The 25,581-nt window shown below is 44.2% G+C and overlaps 1 protein-coding gene across 1 annotated transcript in view; it reads left to right on the top strand.

Moving 5' to 3' along the window:
• The first annotated feature begins 2,122 nt into the window (after positions 1 to 2,122).
• NSD2 (nuclear receptor binding SET domain protein 2) overlaps positions 2,123 to 25,581 on the top strand; it is an 87,454-nt gene continuing 63,995 nt past the window's right edge. The window contains exons 1-6 of the mRNA XM_056848868.1: positions 2,123 to 2,740; positions 17,827 to 17,992; positions 21,839 to 22,005; positions 22,332 to 22,811; positions 24,322 to 24,466; positions 25,437 to 25,514. Coding sequence (XP_056704846.1) covers positions 2,147 to 2,740; positions 17,827 to 17,992; positions 21,839 to 22,005; positions 22,332 to 22,811; positions 24,322 to 24,466; positions 25,437 to 25,514 — 1,630 coding nt within the window. The 5' untranslated portion in view covers positions 2,123 to 2,146. The remainder of the gene's footprint in view (positions 2,741 to 17,826; positions 17,993 to 21,838; positions 22,006 to 22,331; positions 22,812 to 24,321; positions 24,467 to 25,436; positions 25,515 to 25,581) is intronic.

Below are 25,581 nucleotides of genomic sequence, written 5' to 3'. Positions count from 1 at the left end.
CTGAAAACCTCACTGAATATTCAGAAGTAGGCTAGGCATGAACCTTTTTCCTGACATGCTAGCTTTCTAAGTGTGTGTGTGTGTGTGTAGAAAGGGATTCATTATCCATCTGTACTCTTGATATCATCCTTTCAAATTGCATAGGGCAGGAGCCCTAACCTTTTTGAGCCTGCGGGCACCTTTGGAATTTTGACACAGAACAAGGATGTGATTTGTGGATGCAGCCACACAACGGCTGCCGTGAGAGGTGGAGCCAAGCATAAAATGTCCGGGAGTGAGATAATGCACAACTGCAATAGTAACTCTTCAGCATTTCAGGCAAAAGCTTCAGTTTGCTGTTCTGCCATGCTGTTAATCACGATAAACAAGAATAAAATCCATGCAGTACCTTTTACTACGACCAACCCAATTTAAGGAAAACATTGTACAGGCTTTTGAGCTTACCGTTCAGGTTGGATGGTACAAAATTAAAATGATGAACTGATTTTTCCTGTCATATGACCTGACAGTGCAGACATTCTCTTGCAAAAAACATGCAGGCAGATAGCTTGACTTTAGTGATAATGTTAGGTTATAGCATGTTCTCTGGGAAGTGGCAGTGCCTCTGCTTGGTGTGCAGGAATCTCCAGCTGAAAGGACCAGGTGATGTGAAAGACCCCCACCTGAGACCCTGGAGATCTGCTGCCAGTCTGAGGAGACAGTACTGAGTGTAATGAACTGATGGTCTGATTCAGCAGTTCCCAAACCTTTTGAGTCACGGAGCACTAATTTTCACCTAGCACCTATATACTAAACCAAATGACAGTAGTATTTTTCTTTCCGATCTCTTCATGGAGCACTAGGAGATGTTTCACGGAGCACAGTTTGGGAACCGCTGGCCTAATTCATTATAAGACAGCTTCATATATCCATGTGTCCAAGAAGTAGTTAGCAATGGAGACCTGCTTGTTGTGAATACAAAAGCCCAGCTAAAGTGTGTCCAAATTTCTTTCAAATGCCAGATGAGACACACAGTTCCTTTGAAGGCTGAAAACAAAAGGAGGTACCTGGTAGTCTTTACATGAACAGTGTTTGATATAAATGTTTGATGCACAAGGTGTAGTCATTTAAGACCAAACTGGGTTGCCTGGCCTATGGGAGAAGAAGATGACCTTTAAATCCTAAACAGAGGAAAGCTGTTCAGGTTATTTTTCTTCTTAAACATAATGAGGTACATATTTGTGTGCAAAAGACTAATATAAAAATTAATGTTCTACTGTGATCAAGGACTACTGTCACTTTACAGACGATCGTAATCTACAGCAATGTGTACACATAATTTAAAATATATGAACACATGTTGCTGCCTTACAGTGAATCACACCATTGGTCCATCACAGTCAGTATTGTCTACTCAGACTGGCAGCAGCTCTCCAGGGTCTCCAGTATAAAGGTCTTTCACATCAACGGCTACCTGATGCTTTCAACTGGAGATGCCAGGGATTGAACCTGGGACCTTCTGCATGCCAAACAGATGCTCTACCACTGAGCCACAGCCCCTCCCCAACAGGCAGTTAGCGGCTTAAACTGGGTTTAACTAGTTTTTTTCTAGAATAGTAAAGAAGTTTATAACTTGACAAAAACCTAGCCAACTTCAGATGTGGGTAGTTTTCCTCCCTTGGACTGCAGTGCCGGTATTGCGTGTAATTGGCCAGATCAACACCAAACCTTATTTCTGCCAGCATAGTGTAGTGGCTAAGAGTCGTGGTTTGGGGCGGCGGACTCTGATCTGGAGAACCGGGTTTGATTCCCCACTCCTCCGCATGAGCAGCAGAGGCTAATCTGGGGAACCGGATTGGTTTCCCCACTCCACATGAAGCCAGCTGGGTGACCATGGGCTAGTCACACACTCTCAGTCCCACCTACCTCACAGGGTGTCTGTTGTGGGGAGGGGAAGGGAAGGCAATTGTAACCCGCTTTGATTCTTCCTCAAGTGCTGGAGAAAGATGGCATATAAAAACCGACTCTTCTTCTTCTGACTGTACGTTCTAAAATATCTTACCTAATGGAAAAAAATACATCTTCCAGGATCAGTGTTTCAATTTCTTGTTATTTTTTTCTTTTTGTTGTAACCTTACAGTATAAAACTGGGAATCTCTTTGGCTGAATGGATTTCAAAAGTCGCTCTGTGCTGTTAACCAAAAAGAGTGCCAATCACATAAAAATGAAGCAAGTACCAGAGATCCTTGGAAGTCCTACGGGGAAAACACAGAACTGTGAAGTGAACCGCGAGTGTTCCGTCTACTTGGGCAAAACACATCTTTCTGCCGCACTACAGGAGGATGTTGTGCCGAAATACAATGGCCGCGATGCTCTCCCATTTATCCCAGCCGAGAAGCTGAAAGACCTCACTTCTCACGTGTTTAATGGAGAATCGGGCGCACAAGACACCAAGCTGCGTTTTGAGTCGCAGGATATAAAAGAAGCCGGGACGCCCCCTCACACCACTCCTGCCAAGAACTGCTCTCCGGAGATCAAACTGAAAATCACTAAGACTTACATGAACGGAAAGCCTCTGTTTGAGTCTTCAATTTGTGGTGACAATGGGATAGATATATCTCCAGCGGAGGAAAACCAGGAGAAAACAGCAAATAAAGAGAGGAGAAACAGGAAAAGGAGCATCAAGTATGACTCTGTGCTTGAACAGGGCTTCGGCGAAGTGGCCTTAACCTCAAAGACAAGTAGTCCCTCTGGCGAGAAGGTACTGGGTTTATTTACTAGCTCTGGCAATAGGCTGATCGTAGCTTGCATGAATTAATGTTAAGGATAATGTTATGTATATCCCTTTAAATTCATCACGACTAAAGTACCAAGGTCGGTAAAATGAGGACCCAGCTTGCTGGGGGTAAAGGGAAGATGACTGGGGAAGGTACTGGCAAACCACCACGTAAACAAAGTCTGCCTAGTAATCGTCGGGATGTGAGGTCACCCCATGGGTCAGGAATGACCTGGTGCTTGCACAGGGGACCTTTACCTTTTAAAGTACCCCACCACTGGGCACCCGACAGAGTGGTTTGCCAGCTCAGGTGTTGGGCAGCTGATGAGAAAGAGCACTGTGGTGCCAACTCTTCTTCCAGCCTGCGCTTTGTCCCTCTGTCATGTGAGGGGTGTGGGGTGGCAGGAGGGGATCAGGCCGTTTTCCAGGGTCATTTTGGCCTTCCAGTCCCTGCCTTGACCTCACTGCGGAAAGGTTTGCGGAAGCATTGGCTTTGAAGAGTGGGATCTGAAATGGTTGGCATTTCCCTTTTAACAGTTTTTATTTTATTTTTAAAGGGAAACATATTACATATAAAATAACAAAAACATACATAAAGACATTACAAAACAAAATCAAATGTTCCTCATTTAAATCTAAATTTGCTGTCTATTACATTTTATAATATACATCCTTTCTAATCTGTTCTTAATTGTTGCTTACTTGTTATATATTTGCTAGTAATTTAAAGCTTTTCATAGTGTTGGCTGCTCTGATATACTTAAAGATAATTTTTTTAATATTTCTTATGTTTTTATGCATCTATAGAGGTTTAAATTGTATATCTGTCATATATCTATATATCTTGCCACTTATATTAGTTAGTTGTTGGCATTTCCCTTATAAATAATGTTTCAGACAGTGGTCTCCCACCCCCTGCTTTGTTCCTTGTTCCCTCTGTCTCCCCCCCCTTCCCACAGATTCCCACAATCCACCCTTTCTTCCAGTTGAGTGTTCAGTCCTGCTCCTCTTCTGCTATTGGTCTTTATGCATGGGTTGGATCTCCCTTCTTGGACCTGGGTTCATCACACATTAAAGTAACTCAGGTTGCGGGAAACTGTATGCATTGGCTTGAATGATCAGGGATGAAACTGTGCTAATGGAGGCATGAATACAGAAAAGCAGTCTCCCAAGTTCAAATCAAGTCCCACCCCTTTAAATGCTGCTCTGTAATTGGCTTACCTCATGAGAGAAGATTTCCTTCTCCCCCAAACCTAACTGCCGCATAAAAAAACATTTTAAGAACTAAAAACAAAAACCGGAGCTACCTGAAAGAAGGGGGGCGGGAATCCAAGCCTTGATTTTAAAAAGCCTTTCTTTTGCTCAGAAAGAGCTCCGAGGTAGCAGGAAGCACTTGAATCCCTGCCTCTTTACACACTGCTTTGTGATTGGCTGTGAGAGAAGCCAATCTTCTGTTTTCCCATCTGCATGCTGCTTTGAGGAAGGGGTTGGAAAAGGGTGGGGCATGATGGCGCAGGGAAGCTCAACCCGAGAATGGATTATGCACGCTCTGTAACTCCGGAATGAGCCAGGATGAATGGTTTAATTCGGGCCAGAAGAGGAATGGGAAAAGCTGGGTTCGTTTTGCATCAAAACACCGTTGAGCTTCCAAGGAATGAGATATCGTGCATACTGAAAAATTTGATCCTGGCTGAAATAGGGAATAAAGGAGGTTAAAGCAATTATGCATAAAACACCATTGTCTATGTTACAGCTCTTTTAAAAGAGCTGTATTTAAAAGAGCCACAGTTGACTGTATAGAAATAGGTTGCTGACCCCTGCCATAAAATATTGGCAAGGTATAGAAAAAGATCAAGATTTTTTAAAACAACGTTAAAAATGTAGTAAGACTTCGGGTAAAAACCTGCATGTGAAGAGAAATATTTTGACTAGTGCCTAAATTACAGCAAGAGTTGAAGGGGAGCGTTGTGAAGGTGAGGTGCTGAGAAAACCCTGTCTATCAGTCGCCTGCCTCATCTTGCCTGCATTAATTAACTACTCACCAGGTTGCCGCTGAATAAGATTGTCCCCAAGTGAACCAGAATTCCTGTTGTCCCTTTAATGCTAGATGGCTGCATGCCAGAGCCGCTTCTCTTCCCCCTTCCTGAAAAGAAACAGACCCAGACTAAATAAAATTGCAGGTGGAGGATCTCACCTTTAAATCCTGGATGGGAAAGAGGGATATTCTGCCCTACTGCTCTAGTGCCTTTCTGGGTCAAGCTAGCCTTAAAAAAGAAAGCAATAGAACAGAATATCCTCCTTCCTGTCCAAGATGCCATCCTGTTTAAAGGCTGAGATTGATTTCTGAAAGCGGCAAGGTGGACCTGAAGGACCACCTTCTCCCATATTGAATATCCTGCCAGTTAACATCCTCCTCCCAAACCCTGCTCCCTCTGCTCCCACCTGCAAAGGTGCAGCGGCAACCACAGGGCTTTGTAACTCTCTTGAGGATGATTCTTGTTTAGCGGCAACCTGATGAGTTGTTAAAATGATGCAAGGCAAAATCAGCAGCTGGATTTGTAGGGGTTTGTTGTGCAACGGACACCTCCCATCTTCTCAAGGCAGCCTTCTGGATGGCACGTTCATATAGCACCCCCAGCTGTCTAAAATGTTTGTTTCCAGTAAGGTGGGAGGTGGTGGGATAACCGACTTCCTGAGGTGTGTTACAGAGAGAAGTGGGAATAAGAGATGTGTCTGGAAGGGTCCCCCACATACAGTTGCTAGGAAATATTCTCCTTTGCAGAGCTGGGTCTTTGGGTCCTGTGTTCAAGAGAAGCCGTGTGCAGTTCTGGTTTCACAGACCGTTGAAGTGATGAGGCCAGAAGAAGGTTGCCTGTAATTGGAACAAGGTGGTCCTTCAAGTCCATCTTGCCGTTTTCAGAATTTGAATCTCAGCCCTTAAAGAGATGGGCATCCTGGACGGGCGGTTTGCTCTGTTTCTCTTAAATGTGTTGCATGCATAGAAATAACGAGCAGAATTTTTTTTAACCTGAAAGTGTTCTTTTAAGGTGATACTGTGTGAAATACTAGCAACTAAGGTTGAGAAAATAGAGAATTGACACAAGCCCAGACAAACTGGCATTTATAAGCGCAGGTTCTGCTTATTACCCCAGCCTTAATTGCTATTGTGCATTTTCCTTTGGAAATTTCAAACCCTGCTTTCTTCGGCAGCTGGTTGAATAAAAGTTGTGCAGTACTTGCTGTAGAATGGCAAATGAGCTAAAATGGTTGTGGAGGGCCACCCATGATCTTTTTACCACCTGTAGCTTTTTTTTTTTTTGCGCGGTGTATTTAAACTCTTTCTGTTGTTGTACTGAGAACACTTAAGGAGGAACTTGGTTTAAGGATGCTCTGGAAGAAAGAGACACCAGCAATACTTGATCGTTCAGATGTGTGCTTGTCTGGGGCTGCCTTAACTTTTGGTTCAGTGATCATTCCAAAAGTGAGATGAGGGGAAGCCAAACAGTGGGGTTATTTATTCAGGGCTACATTTAAATGGTAAGATAACTTGGTGTGGGAGAAGTGGTTTGAATGCCCTTGGCCTCCGACACCCAACTTTCCTGTACTCATGTACCATTGAGCCTCTGCAGTCAGCGTGGTATAGTGTTAATGGCGGTGGTTTGGAGTGGTGAACTCTGATCTGGAGAAGTGGGTTTGATTCCCCCACTCCACATGAGTGGAGGACGCTGTCAAGAAGTTGAGGTCTCTCAATTTCTTGGATTGCATGATTTTTTGGTTCAGGCCTGGGAGGCCTATAGATTTTGTGTTATTGGGATTTTAGACCAGCAAAATAAGTTTCCTTTTGAAAACTGCTTCTATGGAGGTAGTAAGGTAAGCCCCAGCTGGTGCTAGTTAACCTCTCCCCTTTTTGGAATTCAAGGCCGTGCATTGCCATGGTAATTCAATGGTCAGCCATCATGACAATGTCCAGGTGCAGGTAGTTCTGCAGGCTTCCTCACCTGAACATATCTCTGAGTGAGTCAGCAATTCTAACCAAGTGATTAATTAACAGCTAAGTGCTTGCGTTTTCTCAATTGGCCTCTATGAGCTCATGCCACTGAGAAAACGAATATAAGGACAAACCAACCCTTGAGAAAACTATGCATGCTTTGGGGTACAGCAGGAGAGCTGTGCTGGCTGCATCACAACCCATTTGATTTTGGCCCTTGAGGGGGAAACTCTGGTCAAGCGGACCTGCTTGGAGAAACCTTTGGACAACCTTTTGAAACTCTTGAATGCTGGAAGCATCTTTGGAACTTGGTAACTATAGACCTGATGCAAGAAACCTTTGCCAATCCTTTTGAACCAAAAAGGTTTTTGAATGTATTAGCTAGTTATGCTAAATAGTTTATTGTTTTCTTGCTTAACACTTCATGACTTTTCTTTCCTGTAAACCAGCTTGAATCTTATAAATAAATTGTTAGCCTTTAAATGGCTTGTGTCTGTGATTTTGGGATTCCAAGCCTAAATTCTAAGTGCCCTTGTTTGAGTGTAAAAACCACCTACCAAAAACCTAAGACATTTTGGAAGTGTAATCTTTCCCTGGCAGGCTTCTACCTTGCAGGGTAAGCGTTGCACTCAATTTTGGAGTGAGTTGGGAGAGGATTGCCCTTATCTTCCCCCTGGAGCTCAATCTTTTGAAAGGGCTGGTGGCAGCTACTCCTTGGACTTGGGGCGAAAGCCTGGAGTTCAAGGTTTTGTCTTTTGGAAAACTTTTGACCAAACCAAAGCAGCCTCCAACTGGTGGAGACAGGTTGGGGAGCTCTTTGACAGACGCTAATCTGGAGAACTGGATTTGTTTCCCCACTCCACATGAAGCCAGCTGGGTGACCTTGGGCTACTCACACTCTTTCAACCCCATCTGCCTCACAGGGTTGTCTGTTGTGGGGAGGGGAAGCTGGTTTGATTCTCCCTTAATTGGTAGAGAAAGTCGGCATATAAAAACCGACTCTTCTTCTTCAGTCTTATTATGTTCAGAGCAGCTTATTCTCCTGTAAGCTCTGTGTGCATTACGAATGTAGACTTTGTGCCAGCCAGGTGTGTCTCCCCTCTAGTAGTATCCCATTGCATTTAGCAGCATAAAAAGATTTATTTATTTATTTTTGTGCAGTTTGGGCCGCCCTCCCCAGCCAAAACCAGGCTCAAAGCGGGTAACATCATTTAAAAATACAACAAAATATTAATACAATAAGAATATCAGTAAATCGTACATTTAAAACAATAAAATAAAACAATAAAACAAAATCTCAATTTAAAAACAATCCCCAAGAATCCCAAGATGGTGCCTCATTCCAATCCAATATAGTCCTGGAAGAGCCATTACAAGTCTAATGGTTGGCTGTTGTTCACTGGACAGGGTTTGCTTCCTCAGACCTGGGAAGGAAGACCCTGGGTTTGCCTTCAGATTGAGGTGGTGGGACAAAGTACTATTGGGCTAAAGCATTATGATCATGCTCATCCCGTATATTGCCGTCAGCCTCTTCCTCTGGTCTAGTTTCCATCAGCGGACCCTATACGGAAGTGCCTAGCCCTGGGATTGGATGTTGTATTCATTACTGTGTGCTTCCTGTTGGACCCAGCAGGTCATTGGAAATATTAGGACCTAAGTGATACCATCTTGTATGTCACCAGGATTGTCCGCTGACCTGTCTGGGTGATCTTGTTTTGTTTCCTTCAACTACAAGAAAAGTTGGTTTTTATACCCCGCTTTTCTCTACCTTTAAGGAATCTCAAAGTGGCTTACAATCACCTTCCCCTCCCCACAGCAGACACCTTGTGAGGTAGGTTGGGGCTGAGAGAGTTGGAGATAACTGTGACTAGCCCAAGTTCACCCAGCTGGCTTCATGTGGAGGAGTGGGGAAACAAACCCAGTTCACCAGATTGGAGTCCTCTGCTCATGTGGAGGAGTGGGGAATCAAACCCGGTTCTCCAGAGTAGAGCCCGCCACTCTTAACCACTACACCACGCTGGCTCTCAACACCACGCTGGCTCTCGTTGCAGTGCAGTCGGATCTCACTGAATTTTTGGGCCTCTACAAACTAGCAGCATGGACAGTTACTCCATGTAAGCTCATCCTGCTGGTCATCAGATGTTGTGCTCCTGCTCAGGGACTGTGAAAAATAAGGAATCTGTTAGAGCTGATTCTCTCCCTCTCTCAATTGGGGTGGGATGAGAGGAGCTTTACTGAGCCAGGAACTGGGGTTACGTCATTAAAGCAGTGGGATTCAAGCAAGAACGTGTTATGTGACTGGCAGCCTAACCCTATGCAAGTTTACTGTGCAAGTTTGAGAGCCAGTGTGTTGTAGTGGTTAGAATGGTGTCCTGGGATCCAGGTTCGAACCCCCACTCTGCCTTGGATGCTCGCTGGGTGACCTTGATCCAGTCACACTCTCTCAGCCCGACCTACCTCACAGGGTTGTTGTGAGGATGAAATTAAGACTCAGTGGACTCAGTGGAACTGACTCCTGAGTAAGGACTGAGCAGAGGCCCAGGCTGCTGGGCTGCAGTCCTAAGTATATTTACTGGAAATAAACCCCTTCAGCTAAGATCAGCTGTGAAACTGGAATCCCACCCGCCTATTCAGTTCACATTTATCAAAATTTTAAAGGGTGTTCTGTGCATCCATTTCTACTCATTTCAGCTTTTCTTCTGTAGGGTTGCCACTTCCTGAAAGGGCAGGGAAATTGTTCGAAACTTAAGTCGTGATTAAGATATACTTGAGTCATAAATTATTATTTATTTTTTTTAAATGCCGCTGCAAATGGGCAGTCTGCAGTTGGCGGCTGTTGGAGTAGAGAAGCGGCAGAATGCAAATGTGATGATGCACACGCTTTCCATACTCATACCATATGTTTTTGAAAATGCTTATTGGCTGATTGTTGTTAGATTCAGTGTGTCCCTCTGAGTCAACTGAGTCCCAGCCTGTTGGAAAGCATATACTAGAACAGTGGTTCCCAAACTTTTCAGGGGGCCCCCCTGGTTCCACAAACTCAACCCCAGCACCTCCTACCCTATCCAACACTGTTGAAGGGACCCACCTCTAGCGCCCCCTCTGCTGCCCCCTTGCCTCTTAGTGCCCCCCGGGGGTGATACTGCTCACTTTGGGAACCACTGCACTAGACGCAGCACACTTACAGAATTGTGAGTCACCTGCAAATTATCTACTGGATCAGAGCATCTCTGTTAGTCAGGTTAGATAAAAATCAATTTTGTTTAAAAACTGGATTTTTAAAATCTATCTAAAGATAGTTTTCTATTTAAGATACGTTACAGCCCAAAGGTTATTCATCGTGAAATAAGGATTAGTTTTTAATTATTTAGCATGAGATTGTATTGGTTCTTGTAGGTTTTCCGGGCTGTGTGACCGTGGTCTTGGTATTTTCTTTCCTGACGTTTCGCCAGCAGCTGTGGCAGGCATCTTCAGAGGAGTAACACTGAAGGACAGTGTCTCTCAGTGTCAAGTGTGTAGGAAGAGTAATATATGGTCAGAAAGGGGTTGGGTTTGAGCTGAATTATTGTCCTGCAAAAAGTATCAAAGGTAATGTGCTAATCATTGTCCTGTAAGTATCAAGATAATGTGCTAATGAGGGTGTGGTATGTTACTATGGAACCATTGTATCCTAAAGTGATCTGTTAATGTGTGAAATCCAAAGCTAATCCGCATGGCTATTGTGGACTGTAGTCTTTGTTAGTCTGATACCCTTCTTGATACCCTTGTCATCCGCAAAACAAACTTTCAGTTAGGTCACAAGGTCTACCGGAAACCAACTCACACAGATCGCTACTTACACAAAAACTCCAACCACCACCACCCCGACAGAAAAGAGGAATAATCAAAACATTAATGGACCGTGCAAGACGGATCTGTGAACCACAGTTTCTCAAGGAAGAAATTAATCATCTAAATCACGCACTGCTAGCAAACGGCTATTCCAGAAATGAAATCAGAAGGGCCATTAAACCAAACAAAACTCAGGAAAAACAGTCTCCCATAGGAAAGGTATTCTTGCCATTTATTAAAGGAGTCACTGATAGGATGGAGAAACTTTTGAAAAAACAATCTACAGTGTTTAAACCCACCAAGAAAATACAACAGATCAGCAAAAGACAAAAGAGACCCCCTCACCTCTGCAGGAGTATATCGTATACCTTGCAGTTGTGGACAAGTTTACATCGGGACCACAAAACGCAGCATACAAACAAGGATAAAAGAACATGAAAGATACTGCGAACTTGGCCAACCTGAGAAATCAGCAGTGGCTGAACATGGACTGACACAAACAGGACACAGGGTCTTATTCCAAGACACTGTAAGACTGGACAATTCTACCAACTATTTTGTCAGATTGCACAGAGAAGCCATTGAAATTCATAAACATCAGCACAACTTTAACAGAAAAGAAGAGAGTTTAAGAATGAATAAGGTTTGGCTTCCTGTCCTGAAAACCTCCAGACTAACAAAGACTGCAGTCCACAATAGCCATGCGGATTAGCTGTGGATTTCACACATTAACAGATCACTTTAGGATACAATGGTTCCATATTAACATACCACACCCTCATTAGCACATTATCTTGATACTTACAGGACAATGATTAGCACATTACCTTTGATACTTTTTGCAGGACAATGATTCAGCTCAAACCCAACCCCTTTCTGACTATATATTACTCTTCCTACACACTTGACACTGCGAGACACTATCCTTCAGTGTTACTCCTCTGAAGATTCCTGCCACAGCTGCTGGCGAAACGTCAGGAAAGAAAATACCAAGACCACGGTCAAACAGCCCGGATAACCTACAAGAACTAATGAACTCTGACCGTGAAAGCCTTCGACAATATTATGAGATTGTATATTCATGGGATGTCTGAATTTTTTTGGTAAATGAATTCCATTAATCCGTTCACAATGTCATGCTCTTCCAGAGGTTTCTGTAAGATTATTTTGGGCGATTTTTCTGTCTAGAAGATATTATCACAGGTGCTTGGTTTGCAGTTCTCAAAACTGAATTAGTGTCTGGAGAGATAATATGCCTCTTCTTCACAGCAAAAATGTTATAAAATAAACAGAGTTGAGAAAAAATACCTTTGCTCTTTTGCAAATCTGTGTACACAGAGTCAACCCCATATGTCTTAAGTGCTAAGAAGTTCAATGAATAGAAGATTGCTTGGAGTGGAATAGATCTGCACAAGGAGCGAAGTGTGAGGAGGGAGGGGCAAGCAGTGAAAACTTTCAGAGCAGAATATTCCACATGTCTTCATGTAGAAAACCATGACTTAAATCTGGTCTTACTGACTAGTGATTTAAATCGTAACTTAAATTGATTTGACTTAAATCAGATCCACCCTGCTTAACGCTATGTAACCCGAAGAATCGGCTTAAAATGTGGATGAGGTTTTTGGCTTTTTTGTATTTCACTGCACTTGGGCCAGGCACCATACGAGTTATAAATGGTGCTGTTAAGGTTCTAGCCATAGGCATTTGGGTTTAACACCACTGTGTGGTGTATTCTATTATTCAAGGGTGGTTTATGCATGGGTACTTTTCATTCACATTTGCACCCAGTCATGTCTCCATTAAGAAGAAGAAGAGTTGGTTTTTATATGCCGACTTTCTCTGCCACTTAAGGCAGAATCAAACCTGCTTACAATCATCTTCCCCTCCCCACAACAGACACCCTGTGAGGTAGGTGGGGCTGAGAGAGCTGTGACTAGCCCAAGGTCACCTAGCTGGCTTCGTGTGTAGGAGTGGGGAAACAAATCCAGTTCACCAGATTAGCCTCCCCCGCTCATGTGGAGGAGCGGGGAATCAAACCCGGTTCTCCAGATGAGACTCCACCGCTCCAAACCACCATTCTTAACCACCAGACCACGCTGGCTCACTTAGATTCGCAACAGGAAAGTGTGGGTCCAGTGAGCCACGAACCTCAGGTGTAAAACTCCCATGCATAAACAACCCTGATGAAGTTAATTCTATCCACAGGTTAGTCCTTTTTTCTAATATAGATTTCTGTCAGATCTTCAATGCAAATAATAGATTTGCAGATCTTCAGCGGGTTCATTTCGCCCGCTGTGATCTGAGACTCAAAACTCCTCAATGGAGACTGTACACAGTTGGGTGTTTTTGGTTGTTCCCTGTTACCTCTAATGACAGCCGTTAAAGTTGAAACTGATCAGCACTTTTTTTTCTGTTATAAGGGATTTAAATTTTTTAAAAGAACCGCAGTTCTCTAAATGGCTGCTCTCAATTGTACTGGAGTGATTACCTCACTAATTTTATCTTTGGAGCATGGGGAAGTTTAACAGTTTGGGTTATATAGATTTGAGGTGCCAGAACTCTAGCTGAGCAATGAAGAGATTGTTTTCCCGTTTTTCGGTAGTGCTCATTTATTTGGGGTGAGCTTTCTTGCGCAGCCGTTTCTATTCAGTACTGATTATGTTAGGGCTCTCTTTAGAGGATAGTTACATGTTAGGTTGCATATGTTTATGCGCTGGGTTTGACATAGAAGTCTGCAGTTGCTGTGCTACCATTGCAACCGCCCCCCCCCCCCAAAAAAAAACCCAAGGTTTTTTGGATGAACTCCTGTGTGGTCAACATACCAATCTGTGGCTTTTGCTTTCCATTACTTTTTATGGTCACTGAGCTTTCCTTCCTCATACAGGAGTACAATTTGTGTGTGTGTGTGTAATGGGGATGTGGGGGTGGGATTGTCATTCCATTTCGTTGTAAGCAAATGGTGCTTTCAATTTATCCAATAATTTTTCTTCTCTCTACAGAAGGAGTTTATTTATTTATGCTATCTGTAGTCCGTCTTTTTTCGCTGAGACTCAAAAGTGGATTACACAGTGTAAATCAATGCAATCAATAGGGTGACCTATCTAATAAGCAATGTAATAGGACTAGGATTACAGTAATCTGGAACAAAGCATAGAGTATTAGACAAGTGGGTATGGGAATTAGAACTGTACAGTCCTCCTGCACAAGGACCATTACGTTATATGTTAAACAGTGAAGAAAATGGTATTCCATAAGAAGAAGAGTTGGTTTTTATATGCCGATTTTCTCTGCCACTTAAGGGAGAATCAAACCTGCTTACAATCACCTTCCCTTCCCCTCCCCACAACAGACACCCTGTGAGGTAGGTGGGGCTGAGAGAGTGTGACTAGCCCAAGGTCACCCAGCTGGCTTCATGTGTAGGTGTGGGGAAACAAATCCAGTTCACCAGATTAGCCTCCGCCGCTCATGTGGAGGAGTGGGGAATTAAACCCGGTTCTCCAGATCAGACTCCACCACTCCAAGCCACTGCTCTTAACCATTACACCACACTGCTCTCAATGTAGTGAGAGCAGGATGATACATACAGCAAACAGATAATATATACTGTGCACAATAGGAGAGTACAATTCCATTCACTCTATAAACCATTCTGTTATTCTGCTATAATGCCCTTTTCTGGATGGCTCAGGCTAGCCTGATCTTGTCAGATCCTGGAAGCTAAGTAGGGTCAGCCCTGGTCAGTATCTGGGTGGGAGACAACCAGAGAAACCAAGGGTTGCTATGCAGAGTCAGGCAGTGGCAAGCCACCTCTGTTCTCGCCTTTCCTTGAAAACCCTACGGGGTTGCCTTAAATTGGCTGTGACTTCCACCATCGTTACTTTTGTAAAGAGGTCCTCCTAAACAATTCTGTTTTACATAGGTTGTGGAATGACAGATGAGGGAGAGCTTTCCTGACCTCAAGGAAAGGTGATTTGTGGATAAGACTGGTGGTTTGGGGCTGTGGACTCTGATCTGGAGAACCGGGTTCAATTCCCCACTCCTCTACATGAGCCGCGGAGGCTAATCTGGTGAACTGGATTTGTTTCCCCACTTTGACGCCTGAAGCCTGCTGGGTAACCTTGGGCTAGTCACACACTCTCAGCCCCCCCCCACCTTACAGGGTGTGTGTTGTAGGGATGGGAAGGTGATTGTAAGCCGGTTTGATTCTTAAGTGGTAGAGAAAGTTGGCATATAAAAACCAACTCTTTTTCTCCTCCTCCCCTCCCCATCACAGGCACTCTTCAGTCCTCCCCTGGTTCTTCCTCCACTCCTTCCGAGAAGTGTGGCTTCCTTGTCCTGGCAGCCACCATCCATCTGTCTTCCCCTGCCCTCCTCCTCATGGGTTGCCTGTCTCCTGGGCTAGGTCGAGCACTTATTCCTCTGCCCTGCCTCTGGTTTGCCCGTGCCCATCCCCCACCTGATTCTTCCAGCCTGCTGGTCCCAGTGTGGGGTGCGTGCTTTTTCGGATTGCTATGCTGGGGCTGGATGGGTCCACATTGGCTGGGCTTGTTGGTGCTTTGTTCCACGTTGGCCACTGTGTGAACAGACTGATGGACTTGATGAGGAAAGGTTGAAGGAGCTGGGTATGTTTAGCCTGAAGAGGAGAAGACTGAGGGGATATGATCACCATCTTTGAGTACTTGAAAGGCCGTCATGTAGAGGAGGGAGCCGAGTTGTTTTCTGTTGCCCCAGAAGGTTGGACCGTTTCCATCTAGACATTAGGAAGAAATTTCTAACAGTTAAAGGGGTTCCTCAGTGGAACAGGCTTCCTCGGGAAGTGGTAAGTACTCCTTCCCTGGAGGTTTTTAAGCAGAGGCTAGATGACCATCTGTCAGCAATGCTGATTCTGTGACCTTAGGCAGTTCGTGAGAGGGAGGGCATCTTGGCCATCTTCTGGGTATGGAGTAGGGTTCACTGGGGGAGTGGGGGGAGGTAGTTGTGAATTTCCATGCATTGTGCAGGGGGTTGGACTAGAGATGACCCTGGTAGTCCCTTCCAACTTTATGATTCTGTGACCTTGGTCTGATCCCTCATGGCTTTTCTTGTGTTCTTATGCTTCTTCTCGACCCGGTGCTGCTTTCACAGTGCTGACTGATGATGTCACCAGCCTCTCTCAGCCAGGATCCCTATGGAGGAAGCATGGGAGGCGGCTCCTCTTCGTAGCTGCTGCCACCACTCTACCTCCTCTCCTTGAGGGTGATTCTTTGACTAGTTGTGTCTGGGCCTCCTGGGTTCAGCTTACTGTCCTGTCTGGTGGTCCCTGTGAGTCTGAGCCCGGTGCTGGGCCGGATCAAGCAGGCTGGATACTAACCCATGTTTACTGGTTTCCCCCTTCCCACTTGATTGCTCATGATGTTTTGATGGCCCCCTGATTCCCAGGAGCAGAATTTTGGTGAGATCAACTGAGTAAGAGGGAGAAGGCGGGGAAATTTCCACTCTGCCAGCTCTAGTCTGTTGGCATCGCTTTGGATCCAACTCACATTTCTTAGAATCATAGGAAGGGATCACCAGGGTCATCTAATCCAACCCCCTGCACAATGCAGAAAATTCCAAACTATTTCCCCCACACACACACACTCCCAGTGACCCCTACTCCATGCCCAGAAGATGGCCAAGATGCCCTCCCTCTCATGATCTGCCTAAGATCATAGAATCGGCATTGCTGACAGATGGCCATCTAGCCTCTGCTTAAAAACCTCCAGGGAAGGAGAGCTCACCACCTCCCCAGGAAGCCTGTTCCACTGAGGAACCACTCTGTTAGAAAATTCTTCCGAATGTCTAGACAGAAACTCTTTTGATTTAATTTCAACCCGTTGGTTCTGTATTTTATATATAGAATTGTTAAGCATATAGAAAGCAAAGGGAAATGAGCATGGCTTCTACAAAGGGAAGTCATGCCTCATCAAACTTTTAAGGTTAATGCACGTTTGATTTCCAGATGAAAGGGGGGGCGATGGCTGTCGGTTACTCTTTTGAGAGTTCAGGTAACTCTTCATCTCTGTGCAATATATTTCAGCTGTAGCCAAATACGAAATAATTCAAGCACAGGCATGAAGCAAAGCATACCAAAGATGTGAGTGGTAGAAAAAATTCCATTTCTAAACATTCACTGTGTCATAAAATTAGTACTATGTGCGGCAATCATGACAGTAGAAATTCATGTTTTTCAGATGATTTATTCCTAGGAGTTGGTCACATTCTCCTATACTGCATGTTTTTTTCTGACATATGAAGAGAGCTGATCCAACCTTTATTAAGAAAGCTACCTGGTCACTCAGAGGAATTTTATGTTAGGTATCTCCTCTCAGATAAAGATCTGAAAATCTGTGCCATGGTGATAGCAACAGACGAAGGATGAATACTAATCTTAATTTTAGATCGACTTCAGATTTTAGAATGATAATTTAATGTTATTTGATGTGTTTTAATTATCTGTTGTATTCTGATTTTAATGAATATATTTGTTTTATCACTGCTATGCTGGTCTATGACCATAATGGTGGTGGAGGAGGAGGAGGTTTTTATATGCTGACTTTGTCCACTACTTAAGGAAGAATCAAACCAGCTTACAGTCACCTTCCTCTCCTCACAACAAACACCCTGTGAGGTAGGTGGGTCTGTGAGAGCTCTAAGAGAACTGTGATTAGCCCTAGGCGACCCAGCTGGCTTCATGTGGAGGAGTGGGGAATCAAACCCGGTTCTCCCGATCAGAGTCCACCACTCTTAACCACTACACCACGCTGGCAATTAAATAATTCCACATAAAGGCTTGAATATATCACATTTAAACAACACTTTATTTTTGGTTTGAGTATTTGTTTCTGTTGGGACATAAAATTAATTTTTAAAATTTGTTTACTAAACATAAGCCAAAATAAATATGCTAAATCAGATCACACTGTATTTAGGCATCAAAGTGGTTTTCTTGAAAGCTTTCCAAAAAGGTTTCTGATTCTAGTTTTTTCTGGAAAACCCACTTTACTGAAAAATATCAAAGATACTCTGTTGCCTGATTTTGGCACCGCAGAGAGCTAAAGATCGCTCTGTGAACAGTTTGATCAGAAATTAACTAAGCAGATTGCAGTATTTTCCAGTTAAGTTCTATAAAGCATTTTTGTTTCATGTGCAATCTAATAATCCACAAAAAGACTGTTATTCGGGTTGTGCCACAATTTGCTAAGATCTGTCTCGTTTACTTTTTTTTTTTTTTAAGATTCCATCCGAGGAAGATTTGACTGCCATCACTGGCAAAGACGACAGAATTCATGTGTTGAAGTACAAAGTGGGAGACCTGGTGTGGTCCAAAGTATCTGGCTATCCATGGTGGCCGTGTATGGTGACGACAGATCCTCTCCTTCATAACTTCACGAAAATAAATGGTACGCCTGTTTTTTGGGTTTTTTTTTGTAGTTTGTAATTTACAGCTGTTGCTATGCTGGGTCAAGATAATATCAATACAAAAAGCATCAGTACACATGAAGCTGCCTTCTACTGAATCAGACCCTTGGTCCATCAAAGTCAGCATTGTCTACTCAGACTGGCAGCAGCTCTCCAGGGTCTCAGGCAGAGGTCTTTCCCATCACCTACTTGCCTGGTCCCTTTAACTGGAGATGCCGGGGATTGAACCTGGGACTTTCTGCATGCCAAGCAGATGCTCTACCACTGAGCCACATGGCTCTGATGCCTCTTGTTGGACTGGCTTGTTATTATCATTATTTATTTCAATGTGCATCCTGCCCTCTTTCCCGGCTGAGGCCAGGCCTCTGTGGGTGAAGTGTTCAAAAAAAGTCACGCAGGTTTTTTTGAATTGCAGTCAAGCATAGAAAAGCAGCTAAATCTACTGTATGGCAAGCAGTGTTTATGCAAATACTGTAGTAATTCGAGTTGATTGTTATTAATCCCTGTAGCATGTCAATTAATTGTATACAAGTGTGGTCACCACTGGTCTCTCAGCATGTGGTAGTGACATAAAGAACACATCATTCATTGTGCTGGATTTATTGCTTTTGCTTTACTAATTCCACTGCTACACCTGTGTGTAATTCATGATTCTTGGATATTTTAGTTTCAGAGGGTAGCCAGGTTGGTTTGCAATAGAACAGCTAGGTTCAAGTCCGGTAGCACCTTAGAGACCAAAGCCGTTTATGCTTGGTAATTAGCAGCGCGTTCCAGGCTGAAGTGCCCTGCATATTTTTTTTATTTCTTCACCCTGAACCGTCAAGCACAGTTCCCCTTTAACGCAACCTTTTGTATTTGCTCCGCCCCCACCTTGAAGCATTCACATGAAGAATCACAGCCCCGGCTTAGCTATGCAAACGTCGATTGCTAATGGCTATGCAAACAAAGGAACGCAAGGGGGGTGGAATTTGTTTGACTTTCTCCTCTTGCATGGGGACCATGAATAGTCATTTTAAAGGTTGGATTTTAAAAAGGAGCTTGAGCGAGCATCAAAGTCGACCTTGCGTAAATGGCCCAAGTGTTTTTAGGAAGTGGGTTATACTCTGAGCATACGTGACTGTCCTGGGTCGCCCTCCCGCCTAGGCTCCCGGGACATCCAACCCACCCCCACCAGGAGAGAAAACCCTCGGGGAAGGGGAGACCGGACCCCAGAGCCCCACCCACCCGAGAGGAGGCCCAGGGTCCCGACAGGTGGCTGGAGGCTGGATCCCCCTTCCCGCACACTGGCAACCCGGCCGGAGGCCCCAGCAAATGCCACAGGGCCCGCTCGTCAGCTGGCGAGCAGGGAAGACCGTGGCCGCCGAGCCCTCCAGCCCCTGGGCTGGCAAAAAGGTTGGGGCCCCGAGGGACAGCCGGAAAGCCCGCCCATCAGCTGATGGGTGGGGAAAGAGGGCCAGCGGTACAGCGCCGAGGCGCTGAGGCCCCAGGACGGCAGCTAGGGAAATCAGGCTGCCGCCCACAGCCGCCACGGGGAAACACGGAGGGAGGTGGGGAGGGGAACAGAAGCTGGGAGATGGCGCCTGAGAGGGGGAAGGCTTACCCCGGGCAAGACCAGCCCAGAGGGGGGGGAGAGTGAGGGCGGGGCAAGGACGAGGCCCCCGCCCTCCGGGAAGTCTCTCCAACCAAGGAGAAAGGGAACACGGGGAGGGGCCTTTTGTAGCCTCTGAAGGAGACCCGGGGAGGGTGGAGCCACCCATCAGGAAGGGTATAAAGCAGAGGGATGGAGGCCAATGAGGAGGCTGGCTAACTACTACTCTCAGTACCTCCTGAGAGCTATCAAGCTGGCCAGCTCAGGGGAGGAAGGTTCGTCGTCCTCCTCTAGAGTGGTCTGAGGTTGAGGAAATCCTACCTGCCAAGGCGTCGGCCAGGACAGGCGGGGCCCAGACAGGGGAAACCTCCTTTGAAGGTGCAGCGGCAGCAGAGAGGGCACGACAGTGACCATAAATTGTGTTATTTTATGTCTTACTGTGTTATATAAGTATGTCAATTTGGTAGGCTATTGCAGTGCCCTATATGTGTTATGAGGCATTAGATTTTATCTTGAAATAAATGTATGTATATTTTGTACTTACATAATTTTTAGAGTGCATAACCTTGGGCCTTGGATTTTTACTTTTATTTCAAAGCCATGTCTGGCACGCCTGTTCCATGGAATGAGGGGATTCCAGTGTGGGTCTCCCAGATCCTTGTCTGACACCATGCTGAATTGTCAGCTGTGGGGAGGGGCTGTGGCTCAGTGGTAGAGCATCTGCTTGGCATGCAGAAGGTCTCAGGTTCAATCCCTGGCATCTCCAGTTAAAGGGACTAGGCAAGTAGGTGATGTGGAAGACCTCTGCCTGAGACCCTGGAGAGCCGCTGCTGGTCTGAGTAGACAATACTGACCTTGATGGACCAAGGGTCCGATTCACTATAAGGCAGCTTCATGTGCTCAGTTTATATTCCTTTCTTTGTCAGATGATGCTGTTGCTTCTTAAATTGTACTGTAGGCTGTTGACAAAGTATACTATACCCTTGTCTTGCAAAAAGAAGGTAGGGTATGCTAAGGCATATAACTTTTTTGGGGCGCCACAACAATGGGGGGGGGACTTTGAGCCCTTTCATTACTCTGTTCTCCTTAAACTAAACGTTTGCTCAACATTCAGTTTTGACATCAGTGTAGCCTTATAACTAACAGACTGGAGTAGAGTAGCTCACCACTTCTTCAAAGTATGCCAGTCATGAGAGGTGAAATTTCTACGCTGTCCTAAAAGGATGTTTAGAATCATAGCATTGGAAGGGATCACCAAGGTCATCTAGTCCAACCCTCTGCACAATGCATGGAAATTCACAACTGCCTCCCCCACACACCCCCAGTGACCCCTACACCATGCCCAGAAGATTTGCAAGGTGCCCTCCCTCTCATCGTCTGCTTAAGGTCATAGAATCAGCGTTGCTGACAGATGGCCATCTAGCCTCTGCTTCAAAACCTCCAGGGAAGGAGAGCTCACCACCTCCTGAGGAAGCCTGTTCCACTGAGGAACCGCTCTAACTGTTAGAAAATTCTTCCTAATGCCTAGATGGGAAATCTTTTGATTTAATTTCAACCCATTGGTTCTGGTCCCATTTTATTGCTGTCCCATTTTATCCCCTTGAACTCGAGGGCAGAAACTTCAGGGCACTACAGAAATTGTGTGTATGTTTCAGATGGTACAATCTAGTCTTTAAAACTCCCATTTTTTAAAAAGTAAAATATGCTAGGAAGGGGGTACCCATTTAGTCTGTCACAGCAGGAGGCTGGTGGCTCCTTAAATTCTAAAAGTTTGTGGGCTAGTACTCACTTTGTTAGCTCTGATGGAAGAGTGTCGGTCCACAGAAACGATGAAATAGAATATTAATTGTCAAGGCGCACTAGACTCCTACGTGTTAGAGATCAAAGATAATGTTGACAATAAGATCCAAGGCTCGCCTTTTAGTCTGAAAGCCAAATGAGAGTAAATCACACTTGGATTATCATTTAGTACAAAGCTTCTTAAACTGTGGGTTGCGACCCCCATATGGGGGTCACTTAACTTGATGTGGGGGTCGCAAAAAATTTGATTTATTGCTAGTAAATGATTTGTATACCTATTTTATATACCTATGTACCCAGGGCCGCGTAAAAAAATTCTCAGGCAAAAAGGGGTCATGGGTGGAAAAAGTTTAAGAAGCCCTGATTAAGCAAGTGGTTTTTATTACCCCTAATTTAGTAAGTGGTTTTTATTACATAGTACATCTGCTACATTTTTCAGGCCAGAAGAAGAGTTTTCGCCAGTATCACGTACAGTTCTTTGGAGACGCCCCAGAACGAGCTTGGGTATTTGAGAAAAGCCTTGTGCCGTTCAGTGGAGAAGAGCAATATGAGCAGTTATGCCAGGAAAGTGCAAAGCATTCCCTTACCAAAGCAGAGAAAATAAAGGTAAATAGTATCGGGGAGGGGGGGGATTATGCCACATTTATCGACTTGAGTATTCCCAAGAATCAGTGTTAATTGTTTACATTCTTCTTTTGACTTTTTCCCTTTTGGGCACAAGGGATATGTAATCTTAATTACTGTTTCAACTATGCCACGTTTCTTTACAAACCATCATTCCACACCTTGATTTTCTTGTTAAAACATTTTCTTTCTTGATATAATGAATTCATTTGAACGTGTCACTGTATTGATAGTTTTTGTAATCATGGCAGGGGATTTTCTTTAATTCTCGGTCTCGTGTAACTGATTGGTTTTGTGTTACCTGGCAGATGCTGAAACCCGTTTCAGGAAAACTGCGTCCTCAGTGGGAAATGGGTATTAAGCAAGCAAAAGATGCGTTATCTTTGACTGCAGATGAACGGAAAGCCAAGTATACCTTCTTTTATATCAGGGGCAGGCCGGTTCTTAATCCTCAGGTGGCAAAGGAAGCAGGTCTTGCCGTCAAGTCACTGGAGGAAATGGATAAAATTTACTCGGACGAAGACATTTCCCAGTCTTTGAAATTGAGGAAAGAATCCGATGTCCCTACCAAGAGAAGGAGAACAAAAATGCCCGCAGCTAATGAATCTCAAGAAGACATTAAACCGTTTAAGAACGCCAGCCCCGATAAAACCCTTGAAGAGAGAGAAACCAAACGAGGCACAGGGTCACCTCTCGGTAGGAAAAAAGCCGTTGCCTACACCCCGCGAAACCGGAAGGGAGATGCAGTGTCTCAGTTCTTGGTCTTTTGCCAGAAGCACCGAGATGAGGTTTGTGTCTTTAGAACTTCTCATATGTCACATGGAGCTGCCTTAGACTGAATCAGACCCTTGGTCCATCAAAGTCACTATTGTCTACTCAGACCGGCAGTGGCTCTCCAGGGACTCAGGCAGAGGTCTTTCACATCACCTACTTGCCTAGTCCCTTTAACTGGAGATGCTGAGGTCTGAACCTGGCACCTTCTGCATGCCAAGCAGATGCTCTACCACTGAGCCACAGCCCCTCCCCAATAAAGAAACCAAGGTACACATGAAGCTGCCTTATACTGAATCAGACCCTTGATCCATCAAAGTCCGTATTGTCTACTCATACTGGCAGCCACTCTCCAAGGTCTCAGGCAGGGGTCTTTCCTGCCTGGTCCCGTTAACTGGAGATGCTGGGGATTGGACCCGGGACCTTCTTCCTGCCAAGCAGATGCTCTACCACTGAGCCATTTTTACTGTAAATCTTTGATTTGTCATGATATTCAACTCCTGTTTATTTCGTGGTAATGTCTAAAGGCAGGGAGGAGAAGGCAGCACGGCACAGCCTGATCTCAGAAGCTAAGCAAGGTCAGTACTTGGAAGGGAGACCACAGAGGAAGAATCTGCAGAGGAAAACAAGGGCAAACCACTTGCCCACATCTCTGTGATCCAAAACCAACTTTTTTCTTAAACTTTATCTTAGGCAGTTTTTTAAAAAAAATAAAACAATTTATCTTTGAGCCATGAAAGAAACACCCCTTTTAAGAGGGCATGAGGTTTTTATCAACTTTTCCTGACAAGATTTTCAATGTCTTATAACATAACATTTACATTATAACTTTACATCTATTTAATTATAACTAGAAGAAGAAGAAAAGTTGGTTTTTATATGCTGACTTTCTCTACCACTTAAGGGAGACTGAAGCCGGCTTACAATTACCTTCCCTTCTCCTCCCCACAAAAGACACCCTGTGAGGTAGGTGGGGCTGAGAAAGCTGTGACTAGCCTAAGGTCACCCAGCTGGCTTCATGTGGAGGAGTTCACCAGATTAGCCTCCGCCACTCATGTGGAGGAGTGGGGAATCAAACCCGGTTCTCCAGATCAGTCTACCGCTCTTAACCACTACACCACACTGGCTCCCATCTAACTATACAGCCACCTCCTCTGTTTTGTTAGTCAAGTTAGAGGGATTGTTTATCTCCCCAATGTTGTATGTAGTCTTGTACAGCCGTTGGCTAGCCATGAGGAGTGGGTTGTTGATCAGGTGCTATCATGTTTTAGAGTTGCAGCTATGTCTTGTTTCATCTGATGTATCCTTTTTGCTTTTTATATCATTGGTATATTCTGTTTTATGCTATGAACCACTCTGAGCCCTGTGTTGGCAGGGGAAATAATAATAATATTCAGAAATGGGATGGTTGTACTGTTGTTACCCGCCCTGACCCTGGCTTTGGCTGGGAGAGCGGGATAGGAATTTAAAATAATAAATAAATATATTTTAGTGCCTTCTTTGAACAAGTATGTTGTGTTTGCCCAGGTGGTTTCTGAACATCAAGACGCCTCCAGTGACGAAATTGAAGAGCTGCTGGAGTCGCAGTGGAATATGCTTAGTGAAAAACAGAAAGCGCGCTATAACACAAAATTTGCCATAGTGACCTCTCCCAAGTCTGAAGAAGACACTGGTAAACGTAAAACTGTGCTAGTATACTCTAACTAAGTTTAATTATATGTGGCGGTGTTGAACTAAAGCACACGGTTTTGAGAACTTGTAGGGAGAGCGGCCCCTTGCTGCCCTCCGGTTCCTTTTTTTTTTTTTTTTTTTTTTTTGGGTGTGTTGTGCCGATAGTGAATGCAGTCTTTACAATAAAGTCAATAATGTCTGCATTTCTTGGTCATTGTTCTGCAGAACTGCTCTGTGTAAACCTACTGTCTAGATATTGCTGGTTTCTCATTCCCTTCCTGCCTATAAGCAACTGCCGTTAAGTATTACTGTCCATAAAATTAAGGCGATGGAAATCTAGCATTTAAATATAAATGTTCTCTTTAAAAAGTAATCATAGAATGACAAACTGCACTATCAGTCTTATTTTCTTTTGTTTAAAGCACATGAGGTTATTTAAGATGTATTAGCACAGAAAGTATGTTTCCAAATGATAAATATCTAATTGCATTCTGCTGGGCTTCTAGATTATTATAGCCTCCAAGGTATTTGTTTAGTTAGGCTCTGGATGAATACTTTGCTTAAAACATCCTGGAATGGTTATATGAATCTTTTTTGGAATAGTCCATTTACTTGAGGTTAAAAATGGAGTATTATTTATGATCTATCTCAGTTAACAACAATAATAATGTGTGTTTGTGTGTGTGTGTGGGTGTGCAATATTTCATTGGGCTTTTATTTTTAGATTATAGATTGATACAGACGTTTTTAAACCAAGAGGTTGCTGCTTTGGGCAGTGAAAGGGGGTGAGGATGTGTTTTGACAGGTTTGTCAGATTTGGAAAAAAAATGTATAAAAAGTGCAGTCAGTTTTGTTATCTGTGTGTGAAAACACCTCGTGGGAACGTTAACTCTTGTCTTTATTGTGTAAAATATTTGGATGTCCGTTTAACACAAAACAACAACACTACACCACGTTCTGTATTTCTCAAGGTTCATCCGAGAAGAGTATGGGAGAGGCCAAACGTAAAGTGTTTCAAGAATCACCTAAAAGGAGATCAAGATCCAGAAGTAATTGAAATGTGCTGTGTACTATTGAATCATTATAATTACTCTTGTTCCATATGTAATTGCTTAA

This window comes from Euleptes europaea, chromosome 4 (assembly GCF_029931775.1).
Source record: "Euleptes europaea isolate rEulEur1 chromosome 4, rEulEur1.hap1, whole genome shotgun sequence".
NCBI lineage: Eukaryota > Metazoa > Chordata > Lepidosauria > Squamata > Sphaerodactylidae > Euleptes > Euleptes europaea.
The sequence above is the reverse complement of the archived record's forward strand: the minus strand, read 5'-3'. Positions and strand labels throughout refer to the sequence as shown.